The 12,658-nt window shown below is 31.9% G+C and overlaps 1 protein-coding gene across 1 annotated transcript; it reads right to left on the bottom strand.

Annotated features, from left to right (window-relative positions):
* Positions 1-8,597: 8,597 nt before the first annotated feature.
* Positions 8,598-10,130, bottom strand: LOC114393834. Its single transcript, XM_028355296.1, has 2 exons — positions 9,195-10,130; positions 8,598-8,807 (listed from the first exon to the last, which is right to left on the bottom strand). The coding sequence occupies exon 1, from the start codon at positions 10,017-10,019 to the stop codon at positions 9,327-9,329; it is 693 nt and encodes a 230-aa protein (XP_028211097.1). The 5' UTR covers positions 10,020-10,130; the 3' UTR covers positions 8,598-8,807; positions 9,195-9,326.
* Positions 10,131-12,658: the final 2,528 nt, after the last annotated feature.

Here is a 12,658-nt window from a genome sequence, read left to right as displayed (position 1 = left end):
CATGAAGGTATTAGGAGCATTGGTTAACCCGAAGGGTATAACCAACCATTCATACAACTCATATTTAGTTTTAAAGGTTGTTTTCCACTCATCTCCTTCTCTAATTCTAATTTGATGATATCCACTTTTCAAGTCAATTGTAGAGAAGACACAAGCACCATGCAATTCATCAAACAAGTCATCTAACCAAGGAAGGAAATGTATATACTTTACCGTGATGTTATTGAAGGCTCTACAATCTGTGCACATCCTCCAAGTTTCATCTTTCTTAGGGACTAGAATGACTAGAAATGCACGTGGACTCAAGCTTTCTTTAACCCACCCCTTTTGCATCAAGTCTTCAACTTGCTTTTGAATCTCCTTGGTTTCTTGGGGATTGCTCTGATAGGCTGGCCTATTTGGTAATGAAGCTCCTGGAATAAGATCAATTTGATGCTTAATACCCCTAAGAGAGGGTAGACCTTGAGGCACTTCTTTAGAAAAGACGTCTTCAAAATCCTGAAACAAAGAAGAAACCTCCTTTGGAAGAGAGTTAGTAGGACATGTGCCCTTTGAATTACACTATTTACTCAAAAGTAAGCGTATTGGCTTTCTTAGTTGCATAACTCTTTTTACATCTTTTTCTTTTATAAACAGATTTGATTATTTTCTCTCTCTCTTTTTTCCACCTTTTTTTCCTTTTTCTTTTCCTCTTTTTTTCTTTTCTCTTTTCTCTTTTTTTTTTCTTTCTCATTTTTAATTGATTCTCACTAACTTCTCTTAGAGTTAATGGTGTGACAATTACAAAATTTAGGTTTAATTGATAGTCAACTTTGACTAAGAATGATTAGAATTCCTTTACTTTACTGTTGTATTTAATGAAATAATGAGAAATTTAATATCATGTAATTTTTTACCAACAGGATTCAAAAGAAGTAAATTACAAGTGCTTTGGAGGAAAATTGATGCAAAAACTTGAAGAAAAATTTGAAAAAGGATAGCTCGCTTAGTGCACAAGCCAGGCTCAGTACACCTCCTCGCTCAGAAGTCAAGCTCAAGCTTAGCATGAAGAATGCCCACTACCCAAAGGCGCGCTTAGCGCAAAATCCCACACTCAGTGCGTGAACGCCTCGCTAAGCCCGGACAGTGTCGTGCTCAGCACGTGATTGCCCTGGTAAGCCCAGAGGGGCGTGCTTAGCACAAGGTCGCGTGAATTTTAAGCTACCTTGGGCCTATAAAAGGAGTAGGAAGCAAAGGAGAAAGACACACCGAGACTCAAAGCTCTCTATTGAATAGACCCAAAGCCTGAACATCTCTCATATGGGAACCCTCTCTCTCTAGCCATTTTCCCCTCTTCCTTTATCCATCCCTCTTCTTCTTCCATCCACATTAGCCCCTAAATTGTAAAGCCTCTCATGAAAATGATAGGCTAAACTCCCATTGTTGGGAGCCTAGCAGCCAAAGGTCCTTATAATGTAATCTTTCCTTACTATGTATTTAATGCAATGTCAATTTTTATTGTTTCTTTCCTGTGCTTTATTGTTATTATATGACCTGATCATCCATGCATCTGTTTAGGGATTAGACATTGCGAAGTGTTTAATTTCTAAAGAACTGGGAAATGGCATCTAAACAACTCATTACTAGGGATAGAGTGATCTTGTTTTGTCTATGCATACATATCTAAACTTCATGTAATTTACTATTTTATCTTTGCAAAGGGATTTAGGAGGGAGAATAGATAAATTAGACTCTTCATCATGAGGGATCAGGGTTGAATATCTTAGTAGATGTGGATGGAAATTGGAATAACATTAAATAGAGAAACATATTAATATTGCATCAAGGGTGGTTATGCATGCTAGGCCTCAACATATTTAAATGCTAAAGTTATCATTTGCATTTAATCTTGTTATTTTACTTGTCTTTTATTTTCTAGTTCTTTATTTCTTCTTTCACTTACAATTCCTTCTCTTCTACTCCTTCTATTGCTTGAAAATTGGGTTTGCACCAATCTAAGTACAAACAAAGTCTCTGTGGACTCGACACTTAGACTTCCATTTTACTTTACTACTTGTGACAATTTGGTACAGTTGCCAATGAGTTAACATGGTGCAAGAGTATTTTTGTGATCTTTATGCACCAAAGTGAACTTATTGGTGAAACCATCATGCATGAATCTCCTATCATACTGCCAAGGCCTCCTAAGAAGCAAATGATAAGCCTCCATAGGCACCACATCTTACAAAACAAAATCTCCGTATTTCCCTTTGGAAAATCCCACTTCAACTTGCCTATTCATAGTCATCTCACCATTTTCACTAAGCCATTGAAGTTTGTACTATTGCGGGTGTGGCTTAGTCTCCAAATTCATTTTTGAAACCAATCTTGCACTAGCCACATTAGTGCAACTCCCACCATCAATGATCGTGCAACTCTCACCATTTCCTTGATTTTTCTAGTTGTTTAATTCTCCCATACAACTCCTCGGTATGTTCTGTCGACATTCTTTGCATTTGAGCTTTAACAGTACCAATAAGCAATCTATTGTCTCCCCCTAGAGGAGAGGTGCCATCACCACCTATACCTGTCATATTTCAAGTAAAGGACCAAAAGTAATAGGACCTCACCACTCCTCTCACATGTTTATACTCAAAGATGTACCACTCGTGTATAATGCTCTATTTTATGACTTTTTCTTTAATATTTCAATTTTTTCCTTTTACCACTCTTTCCCTCCACATAAAGTTCTTACTTGAACCAACAATCTATAATCAAGAAGCAATTTTAAAGGTAGCAATCACAGAGCATAAACAAAATTCTAACACCAACAAATGCAAAGAAGTGGTAAAGAACAATTTCACTACCAACTAATAAGCAAGACAAACATTAATTTTATGGAAAAACAATGATTAGAGAAGACACTTGACACTTAGGAATTTAATCAAATAAGTGGGGTGCACTAAATTTAATGAACACGGCTGATGTACTTTTATTTTTAAACTTCTTTTGCTGCAGAAATTTTTTTTTACTCAAAATGCTTCTATTAACAAAATATATATTTTTGGAATGAAGCTTTGAAGTTGTAGCAACTGAGAATGAAACTGAACTGAAATACCCAACAAAACAAGAAAATATTTAACACTCAACAATAACTTATAGCCCAAATCACATGGATTGAAAGGATTAAAGTTTATGAACAATGATGAACATAGGATGAACTCTAAGAACACAAATGCAGAAATGTATCAACTAAACAAGAACTGAAGAAAAAGACACACTGGGAAATTGAAAGAATAAATTATGACCAAACACAAGGCTGTAACAAAATTGCATAATTCAAATTGAGAAACAGATTTTAGGGGTTTAGGGTTACCCAAAAATGTAGAACATGACGGATGAACTCAACCTTATTTCCAACCCTAGAACCTTGCTCTGAATACCAAATGATGTGAATCTCTCTTGCCTTGCTTCAATTTAGATCAATTCTAGGATGGAATTCGCACACCAATTGAGCCAAAAATGTATTATTAACTTTTATTTGTTTCTCAACCTACATAACTCGGATTGGAACGATTCCAAAACAAGGTGAGAGAGAACATTATGAAACACAATTTAGGCACAAAAAACACTGAAAAAAGGTTAATTAAAATAAGAGATATGCAATTAAGAAATTCAGACAGAATTACAGAATTAGCATTACAGAAATTAAACAAGAAAACAAAAAATATGAAAGGAAGAACAAGATAGGTGCCACAAACAATGATGTTTGATAAGCCTTGAGGATCACCACAAGAATTGAGAAATTTTTGGTAAGATCAAATGGTTCAAGGAAGAACCCTAACAGAGACAATTTTCACGCTTCAATGAGAAAACCCAACAAAAGTCTCATGTCTATTCGCTTCAAAAAATAATTTATACAAATCAATTCTTATGCACTTGGTAGAAAATAAAAGAAAAATAAAATCTCAACATTGTAAGCATAACTAAAATTCCTTAGGGGTTAGCTGAGGCATAATTAAGCTTGAGGTCTAGATCTCAAAACTACATGGCTCTAGCAATTCTCCAAGGAGTTCCACAAAACTCATCAAAATCATATGATTGCTCATTGTCATCATCATAGTCTAGAGTAATGGGTATCAAGGTGTAAGGGTTAGTTACTCTATCAACCCTAGATTCACCTTGAAGAATTAAAGTTACCATGTTTAAAGCTAAATTAATTTGTTGCAATGTTGCCAAAACTTTTCATACAAATTTTAATGAGTTATGCATTTTGCACACACATTCATGTATTTATAGTATAAACATTGGAAACCATATGGTAGGAAACCAACTAGATTGTACCCTAAGGACATAACCATCAAGTTAAGAGAGGTTGTGTTCATGGTAAATTTTGGTAAACAAGAAGTATAGTATTTTTGTACATTTGAAAAATTGTCTTGTGCAACTATAGGTGCATCAGTTGTGTTGTAATTTGACAGGTTTGAGTAAAAATTGTATCTATTATTTCTTTTATAACTAAAATAATGTTGGATCAAGTGGTCTCAGAATAATTAAGAAGCGGGGTTGAATTAATTATTCCTAAACCTTTACTACTTAAAAATTTACTCTTCTAAGGCTTTTACTATGTTGTTAAGTAAATGAAGGATACAAAAGAAACTTAACCAAAAGTAAAAGCAGGAATAAAAGTGCACAACGGAAATTAAAAGAGTAGGGAAGAAGGAGACAAACACACAAGAGTTTTTATACTGGTTCGGCAACAACTCGTGCCTACATCCAGTCCCCAAGTGACCTGCGGTCCTTGAGATTTCTGTTCAACCTTGTAAAAATCCTTTTACAAGCAAAGATCTACAAGGGATGTACCCTCCCTTGTTCTCTTTGAACAACCTAGTGGATGTACCCTCCACTAGAACTGATCCACAAGAGATGCACCCTCTCTTGTTCTCAGTCAACAACCCAAGTAAATGTACCATCTACTTGTACCACAAAGGATGTACCCTCCAATGTGTTAAGACAAAGTTCTCAGGCGGTTAAACCTTTGAAACTTTTTGAATGGGGATACAAAAGAATTCTCAGACGGTTAGTCCTTTGAAATATTTTGTATATGGGAAAGGGAAGAATCAAAAGAATTCCCAGACTGTGTCGTTTTGAATTCTTTGACAAGGGAAAAGGGAGATACAAAAGAATTCAGGCGGTTAGTCCTTTGTTCTTTTGGAAAAGGGAGAAGAGAGACACAAAAAGAATTCAGGCGATTAGTCCTTGGCGAATTCTTTTTGGCAAAGGGAGAAGGGAATGAAAAAGATGAATAGCACAAGTTTTGTTTTCAAGGTTTGGAAAACCAGAAAACTTTAGAAAGCTTTTGGCAAAGGAAGAAGAAGAAGGAGTTCAAAGAGATCCATAAATCAATTGGCAAAAGTTTGTTGTCTAAAGAATGAATGAATACAATACAAATCAAAGCCTTGCTTTTATAGACTCTTCAAGTTTAGTCAAGAGACCATTAGAAGAGTTATAACCTTTAGCAAAAACTTAAAAACCATTTGGAAAAGTTATAACTTTTAGAAAAACTTAAAAACTATTGGAAGAGTTACATCTTTTGATTTTGTTCAGAAACTATCACTGGTAATCGATTACCAAATCAGTGTAATTGATTACACAAAGCTTTTTTGTGAAAGGATGTGACTCTTCACAATTAAATTTGAATTTCAATGTTCAAACACACTGGTAATCGATTACCAAATACTTGTAATCGATTATAGCATTTTGAAATTAATTGGAACGTTGTAAATTCAGTTTGAAAGTTTTTTGAAAATCATTTTGCTATTGATAATCAATTACAATAATCTGGTAATCGATTACCAGAGAGTAAAAACTCTTTGGTAAAAGGTTTTGAGAAAAATTCATGTGCTACTCAGTTTTTGAAAAACTTTTTAATACTTATCTTGATTAAGTCTTCTCTTGATTCTTGAATCTTGAGTCTTGAATCTTGATCTTGATTCTTGGAACTTGAATCTTGAAACTTGATTCTTGAATTCAGCTTTCCTCTTGATCCTTGAAGTGTACTTGATTCAATCTTGAACTCATTCTTTGATTCTTGAGATCATCATCTTTGTTATCATGAAGTGTTCTTGACTTTTGAGCTTTTTGTCATCATCTTTGTTATCATCAAAACTCTTTAAATCAATCTTGATTCATCATGAAGCTTGCTTCTACAAATAAGATAGGAGAGATTTAATTATCTATATGCAAATCCGACATTTAATTATAATTAATTCATATAAATATAAACAAGGTGTTTATAACTCCTTACAAATGTACAAAGTGACTTTGTATATGAGTATATGTGTAATTTTAGATTTATGTTTCACAAAGTTTAAGAAATATATATTTTTTAAAAGGGAACTATTACAACACATTATTTTAAGCACACTATCATTGGATAAGAGTGAGAATATGTTAGGTCGAACAAGACTTTGTTTGACATGTTTAAAAACTCAAGGTCAAAGTCTGACTTATTACCTGCCATAGGCTTTTTAGGCTTCATTTGACCTATTTGAAAGTCGGACTTCGACTGGTAGCCTACTTAAACTTAAATGTCTATTTCATTTTAGAGTTTTTATATAAGTCTTACTTCTTTTTACATGAGACAATAAGCTCGTTGCCCATTGAAAAAAAACCTCTATGTGAACCAAACTATAATTTATAAAGAAAAAAAATTATTGTTACTCAAAACATAAGACAGGTGGAAATAAGCAAACTAAGTTTTATAAGAGAGTCAAGTTTAATACATAATACTTATGCATTGACAATGTAAAATAATTTTCCAGTGTCATCTAATCATAAATCAATGTTTGAATTACATTAAGATCAATAATTATTTTAAAAGTTAACAAACTTACATACATGATAGAGTGTGATTGAATAAATGTGTAAAAATCTTATATTATCAATTAATATCCCTTTTTCTCATACATTAATATGATATAAGTTTATTACCTTTAAAATAACTTAGTTAAAAGTCTATTTTATAATAAATTATCTAAATAAACCATAAATTTATCCTCAATAAGTTTATAGTTTGACTCTTTATATAGATCAGCATTCATAATATTTTTAAAAGGTAAACAAATATATATTTTGATATATTATAAAATAATAATTTATAAAAAAATATAGTTTCCAAAAAAATTAGTAATACGTTGATTTAATTATTATTTTTGTCTATACTACAAATTAGTAATTACTCATTAGAGGAAAAAGAATATTTATAAGTTGACAAATTAAAAGGATAAACTTGCTAATAATTAAAAACTTTTGGAAATTAACTTATATATAAATAAAATTTTATTGAAACTAGAATAGCACATAATAACATTTTTAAAAATCAGATTTTAGATTCTCTTGAATTTCTAACCAAACATTAATCTCTTCAACACACAAAGATATCAAAATAAGATTTACCTCTCCTAACAAAACTATTTTTTTCATTTATTTATTTCAAAAACGTTTTTTTTCATATGCATAATTGAAAATTAAATCCTAATTAACATACTTTGAGAAACTCAATTATTTTAATTCATACTTTTCAGTATCCGTGTTTTCTTTCTTCTGTTTCACTTTTCATCAAACTCTAATAGAAGTTACTGTGCCAAAATTACGTTTGGAAGTTTCAATAGAAATTATGAAGCTTAAATTAAGCTTTTAAGTTCTAAGACTAAATTGCATTTAACCTCCACGTTTGATGATGTAAATTATACATTTCCCTTTACAAGACATTGTACAAATGGCCAGCTGATTATACATTTCGTCTTTTTCTTTTATGCATCCCGTTACACTTTATTCATTCATTTATTTTTTAACAAAAGATATTATGTAGTTAAATGAAGTGCGTGAATCAACTATATTAAATACTTGAATAAACAACTTTGTCACCTATAATTCTATCTAATTCAAGATTGTATCTAATTACTTATTCAAATAAGTTTTAGTCATGTTACACATTTTTCTTAAGTTTTATAACTAAGTACACATGATTCTAATTTTGATTTTTGTATATGTAACTTTTTCCAAAGAAAATACAGTTTCATGGTCCTAAATGTAGACATTTTTCAACAAAAATTTAAACTTAAGAAATACTGAGCCAAATTGATGAACAACCTTAATTTAAGAGTGTAAATTAAACCCATAATATGTATTTAATAATTAAAATGTTGCTACAATCTAAATATTTGGTTATTTTTATTTTGGGTATATTTGAAATGAAAAATTTAAAATTTGATATAAATTTCGCACCTCTGCTTTGTATTCTAATTTAAATCTTTCATTTCATTTTATCTTCTTTTACTTTCAAATATAACTGAATTTTCAATGAAAATAAAGCGAACCCATCATTAAGGTCATTATTACTCGATTTGAACAATCGTAATTGAATTGAAAGTACAAAAGGGAATGACAAATACCAGTTACCAGGATTTTTATAATGTATGGCTCACATGCTCTCTTTCAACCTGCAAGTTGAATCGCTGGTGAATGGTGATTCAAATGCCACTTTTATTTTTCTTCAGTTTACTTGTTGCAAACAGTAATTAAGTTAACAATTAACAACAAATCAGGCTAATTCATCATTGACAGTAATTAAAATTTTCAATTTAATTTATAATGAAATCAACGTCTAAAGTTGAGACTTGAAAAGTTAAAATGATCAATCTCCCCCATAAAGTGCGGAAAGAGAGGGCGACCCTTCAAAAACATCACTTGAACATTACTGCTTCACACGCTTCCAATAGATAAAATTTCATTCACCGCTTCACGCCCCAAAGTGTGAAAATAAGCTTGTTGCAAAAAAAAAAAAAAAAAACACGTCTTAATAATACGAAGCTTCTAGCATAACATAGTAAATGATCTATTTCCACTCTTTAATGAGGTACAAGATGAACATGCATTATGCAATGCCAAATGAAGAGGAAGCATTTATTTGATGAGCAAACATGTCAACCTCTCATAGTAAGGCCCTACACCCTACTACAATGCACCCCAATTTTCACGTTGCAACAAAGCAACCCAACCCATAAGTGAAATTCCCAAACAACCCTCTCAATAATTAAAAGCCCCTAGCTTCTTCCCTTTAGGGCAAGATCGTCTATATACTATTATGCGTATAGTCACCTAAGAACTACTACTAATTAATCAAATGTCAAACACATAACTTTAAGGTATACCTCTCTTTCGCTTATCGTATACCCCTCCGCACGTGATCACTAACCCTTCCTCCTTGTTTTTTTTTTTCTTATGCACAATTCTTTCTCTTTCTTGAAGAGAGAAACGAAACAAAACACAACTGCCTCCAGAATTCAAGGGCCGGCTTCGCCGGCGGTCTTCGCCGGCCGTGTAATCGGTCCCGCCGGTGACCGGAACCCTACCGTTACTGCGTCGTGCACGCAGAGGTGAAAGCCGCCGTTAATTCCGGTGATTTTTGCCTTTGAACATCCGTCGCACGCGGCGGTGACGGCGGCGGTGGAGGTGTTTGAAAATTCTCTTTCAGCGGCGCCGCCGTTGACTCCGACTTTCATGTTCATCAGATAAGACTGTCTCTCGATCTGCAAAGTCATCAGCCTTCTCTCGTACTGCGCGGGATTCAGAATCGGCGGCACAAGCGGCGGATCTCTGACAGCGGAGGCGGCGGCGCGGCGGAGGAGAATGACATTCTCCGGCCGAGGATGATGATGATTCTTCTTTGCGGCGTCCTTTCCGTTTCCGTTCGCCTTCTTGTTGCGCTTGGAGCGCTTCACGAAGAAGTAGTGAGTGGCGCCGTCGCGGCGCACAGTGGCGAGATTGAGCTTCGCCGTGACCGGAATCTTGCGGTCGGTACCGACGGCGGCGAGGTAGACGGAGAACTGGTGCGGCGAGATCCCGATCCGCTGGCTGAGGAGCGTGAGGAGGCTCTTGAAATTGAGCGTGGGGTCCACCGCAACGGTGCCGACGTTGATCTCGCGGCTGCCGTCGGAGTACACGACGGCGACCGACGTGCTTCCTCCGTCGATCATTATTTTATTTTTCTTCGGCGAGTTCTTGGACTTTGCGTGGTGAACCGGTTCAAAGGGGTTTACGCCACTTTATGTACAAATGGGAGAAAGGTGGTGTGTGTGGTGTTTCACAATGTGGGGTTTTACGTGTAGTTTTGAAAATATAGAGAGGCGGTTAGGGGTGTTCTTGGAATTTCACTTTAGTACTACTAGAATATATATGTTTTGTTAATCCAATCTGTTATCTTTATCTAAAGTTAAATAGAATTTAATCTAAATAAAATATTTTATACGGTTTAAAAATTGTTTACATTATCTTTTAATCTTAATTTAGTATACTATAATATAAGCTTTCAATTTTTTTTATTATGCTATAAAGAATTTGCTGACTTTTTTAATAATATTTATCTTTAAAATGGTATAAAAAATATTTTTAATTAATTAATAACGTAAATAAATTACACTAATCATATATGTTTATTGAATTCTTAATTATTACGATTTGATTAATTTCTATCATTGACTAATCACTATCAGTCTATTAATGAGATCTTTTACGCATATGAAGATGATTTTTTAGGAGAAATAAAATATGCTTTAATGATCTTTAGGTATTAAGGATTAGTCTCATATACAAAGAAAATTAGTGAGTTCTCTCATCATATTTAATTATAAATTTATATAGTAATATGTAGTAAATTTATTGATTTTATAGTACTTGTTTTGATTTTTTTTTTTTGCTCCTAGTATAAAATTAATTAAATATTGGTGCGAAACTTGTTTGATGTGGTATTAAAATCGAGTATGTTGCAAATTAATAAGCGTGGATTTGTGTATTAATTAAACCGAATATTTGCGTATCTGGCAATTAGGGTAAGAGTGAGAGGGAAGTCTAGGGTATTCTGGGGGTTGACGCGCCGATCTTATTTGTGTTGTGTGTGACTTGGGGATCAAGTAAGGTTGAAACGATTCGTTTCATATGCATATTTAGGCTTTTGGGTGTTTGGTTCGCTTTTTATCTGGAAAGCGGAGACGCTCGTGTTGGTTCCGACTTCCCAATTTGTTATTGGTGTTACAATATGAGAGGATGCTTGATTCAGGGGTAATATTTTAAAAACATTCTAAAAATTTTATGAAAAGTTTTTTTTTTATAAAAATAAACTAATCGGAAATAGGAGTACTGTTTTAGTTTAAAAATTCGCTTTACGATTATTTTATATCGGGATTTAATTTTTAATGGTTAAAGCTTAAAAGGAATGAGAAGAAAAATTGTTTTATATAAAGCACTTATAAAACGATTATTTAGTCTTTTCTATATAAAAATTATTCATATTTTGTTACTTCTAGTTTTGGCTAAATAGTTTATATAGATGATATGTAAAACAATTATATGAATAATAACATTCACAAATAAATATAATAACATTTTCTTGTACGGAAAATAAAAAAAATTAAAAATTCATTTAATCAAATTATAGGTTTTGTTGTAAAAATATATTTTACATATGTCGGTGTTATTATTAATTTTTTTGGTAAGCAAATGTTTTTAGTCCCCAAAACTTTAAAAAAACCACTTTATTGAACTAATTTTTTGGTAAATTAAAACCGTCAAAAATCATAATCAAAATAAAATAATAATACAAATAATATCATTTAGCGATGAAAATAGACTGAAATGAAAAAAACATTGGATGAACAAAAAGTTCAAGAATGTTGATCATTTTTTGGTAAAGTATAAGGATCAAAATTTTATATAAATGTAAAAAATAAGGACTAAAAATATAATTTACTTGTATTTTTACTTAGTTTTTAACATCATAGAATTTTTCATTCTGATTACTTTGGATTTTTTTTATGATTTCTACTTAGATATTTATAGTTAAAAAAAATATAATATTTCAATTGGCTAGTTAATATTTATTATGATTATGTTCGGCTGATTTATGATTATTTATTTATTTTGTGTAATAACTTATGGAATCACCTTTTATAACCCATTTTTTTCATTTTTTTTTATTTTCTTAAAATTATGGTAAATCAACTCATAACCCACCTATAATTAGGTTCAATTGAGATTTTCAACTTATTCTCAAAATTAATTCAATCCAACCCATAATTATTTATTCTTATCTGAGTTGAATTGAAAACCATTCTATCCTTTCTACTCAATATATCCTTTTCTTTTTTTTTTGTTTGATTTTATGTTTGATAAAACTAGCTTATAAGTTAGTTGAGAGCTTATAAGTTAGCTGATTTAATAAAAGGTTCGATAAAACTAGATAATAAGTTAGTTATTAAATGTCAAATAACGTAATAGGATATATTTAATATTTTTAATATTTAAATTTTATATCTAAGAATTTATCAACTTAAAAAGTAGGACATATTTATACTTTTACGAATTGAATATATAAAATAAAAATCATGCATGGAACATTCATATAATTTAATAAAACAAAAATAATTCAACAAATAATTGTAAAGTTGATATGATTCAAAGAATTTCTAACCTTAAGGAAGGGTGTAATAATGACAATTGACAAGTTAATTGTAGTGTATGTCGTGTGCGTGTAAGAATGTAAAATTAGATATGAGATTTTCTCTAGATAGAAAAAAAAAAGATAAGATTATTTTTAAAATGAATAAAAGGATAAAACAAA

Source organism: Glycine soja, chromosome 2 (genome assembly GCF_004193775.1).
Source record: "Glycine soja cultivar W05 chromosome 2, ASM419377v2, whole genome shotgun sequence".
Lineage (NCBI taxonomy): Eukaryota > Viridiplantae > Streptophyta > Magnoliopsida > Fabales > Fabaceae > Glycine > Glycine soja.
This window is presented reverse-complemented; position numbering and strand designations above follow the sequence as displayed.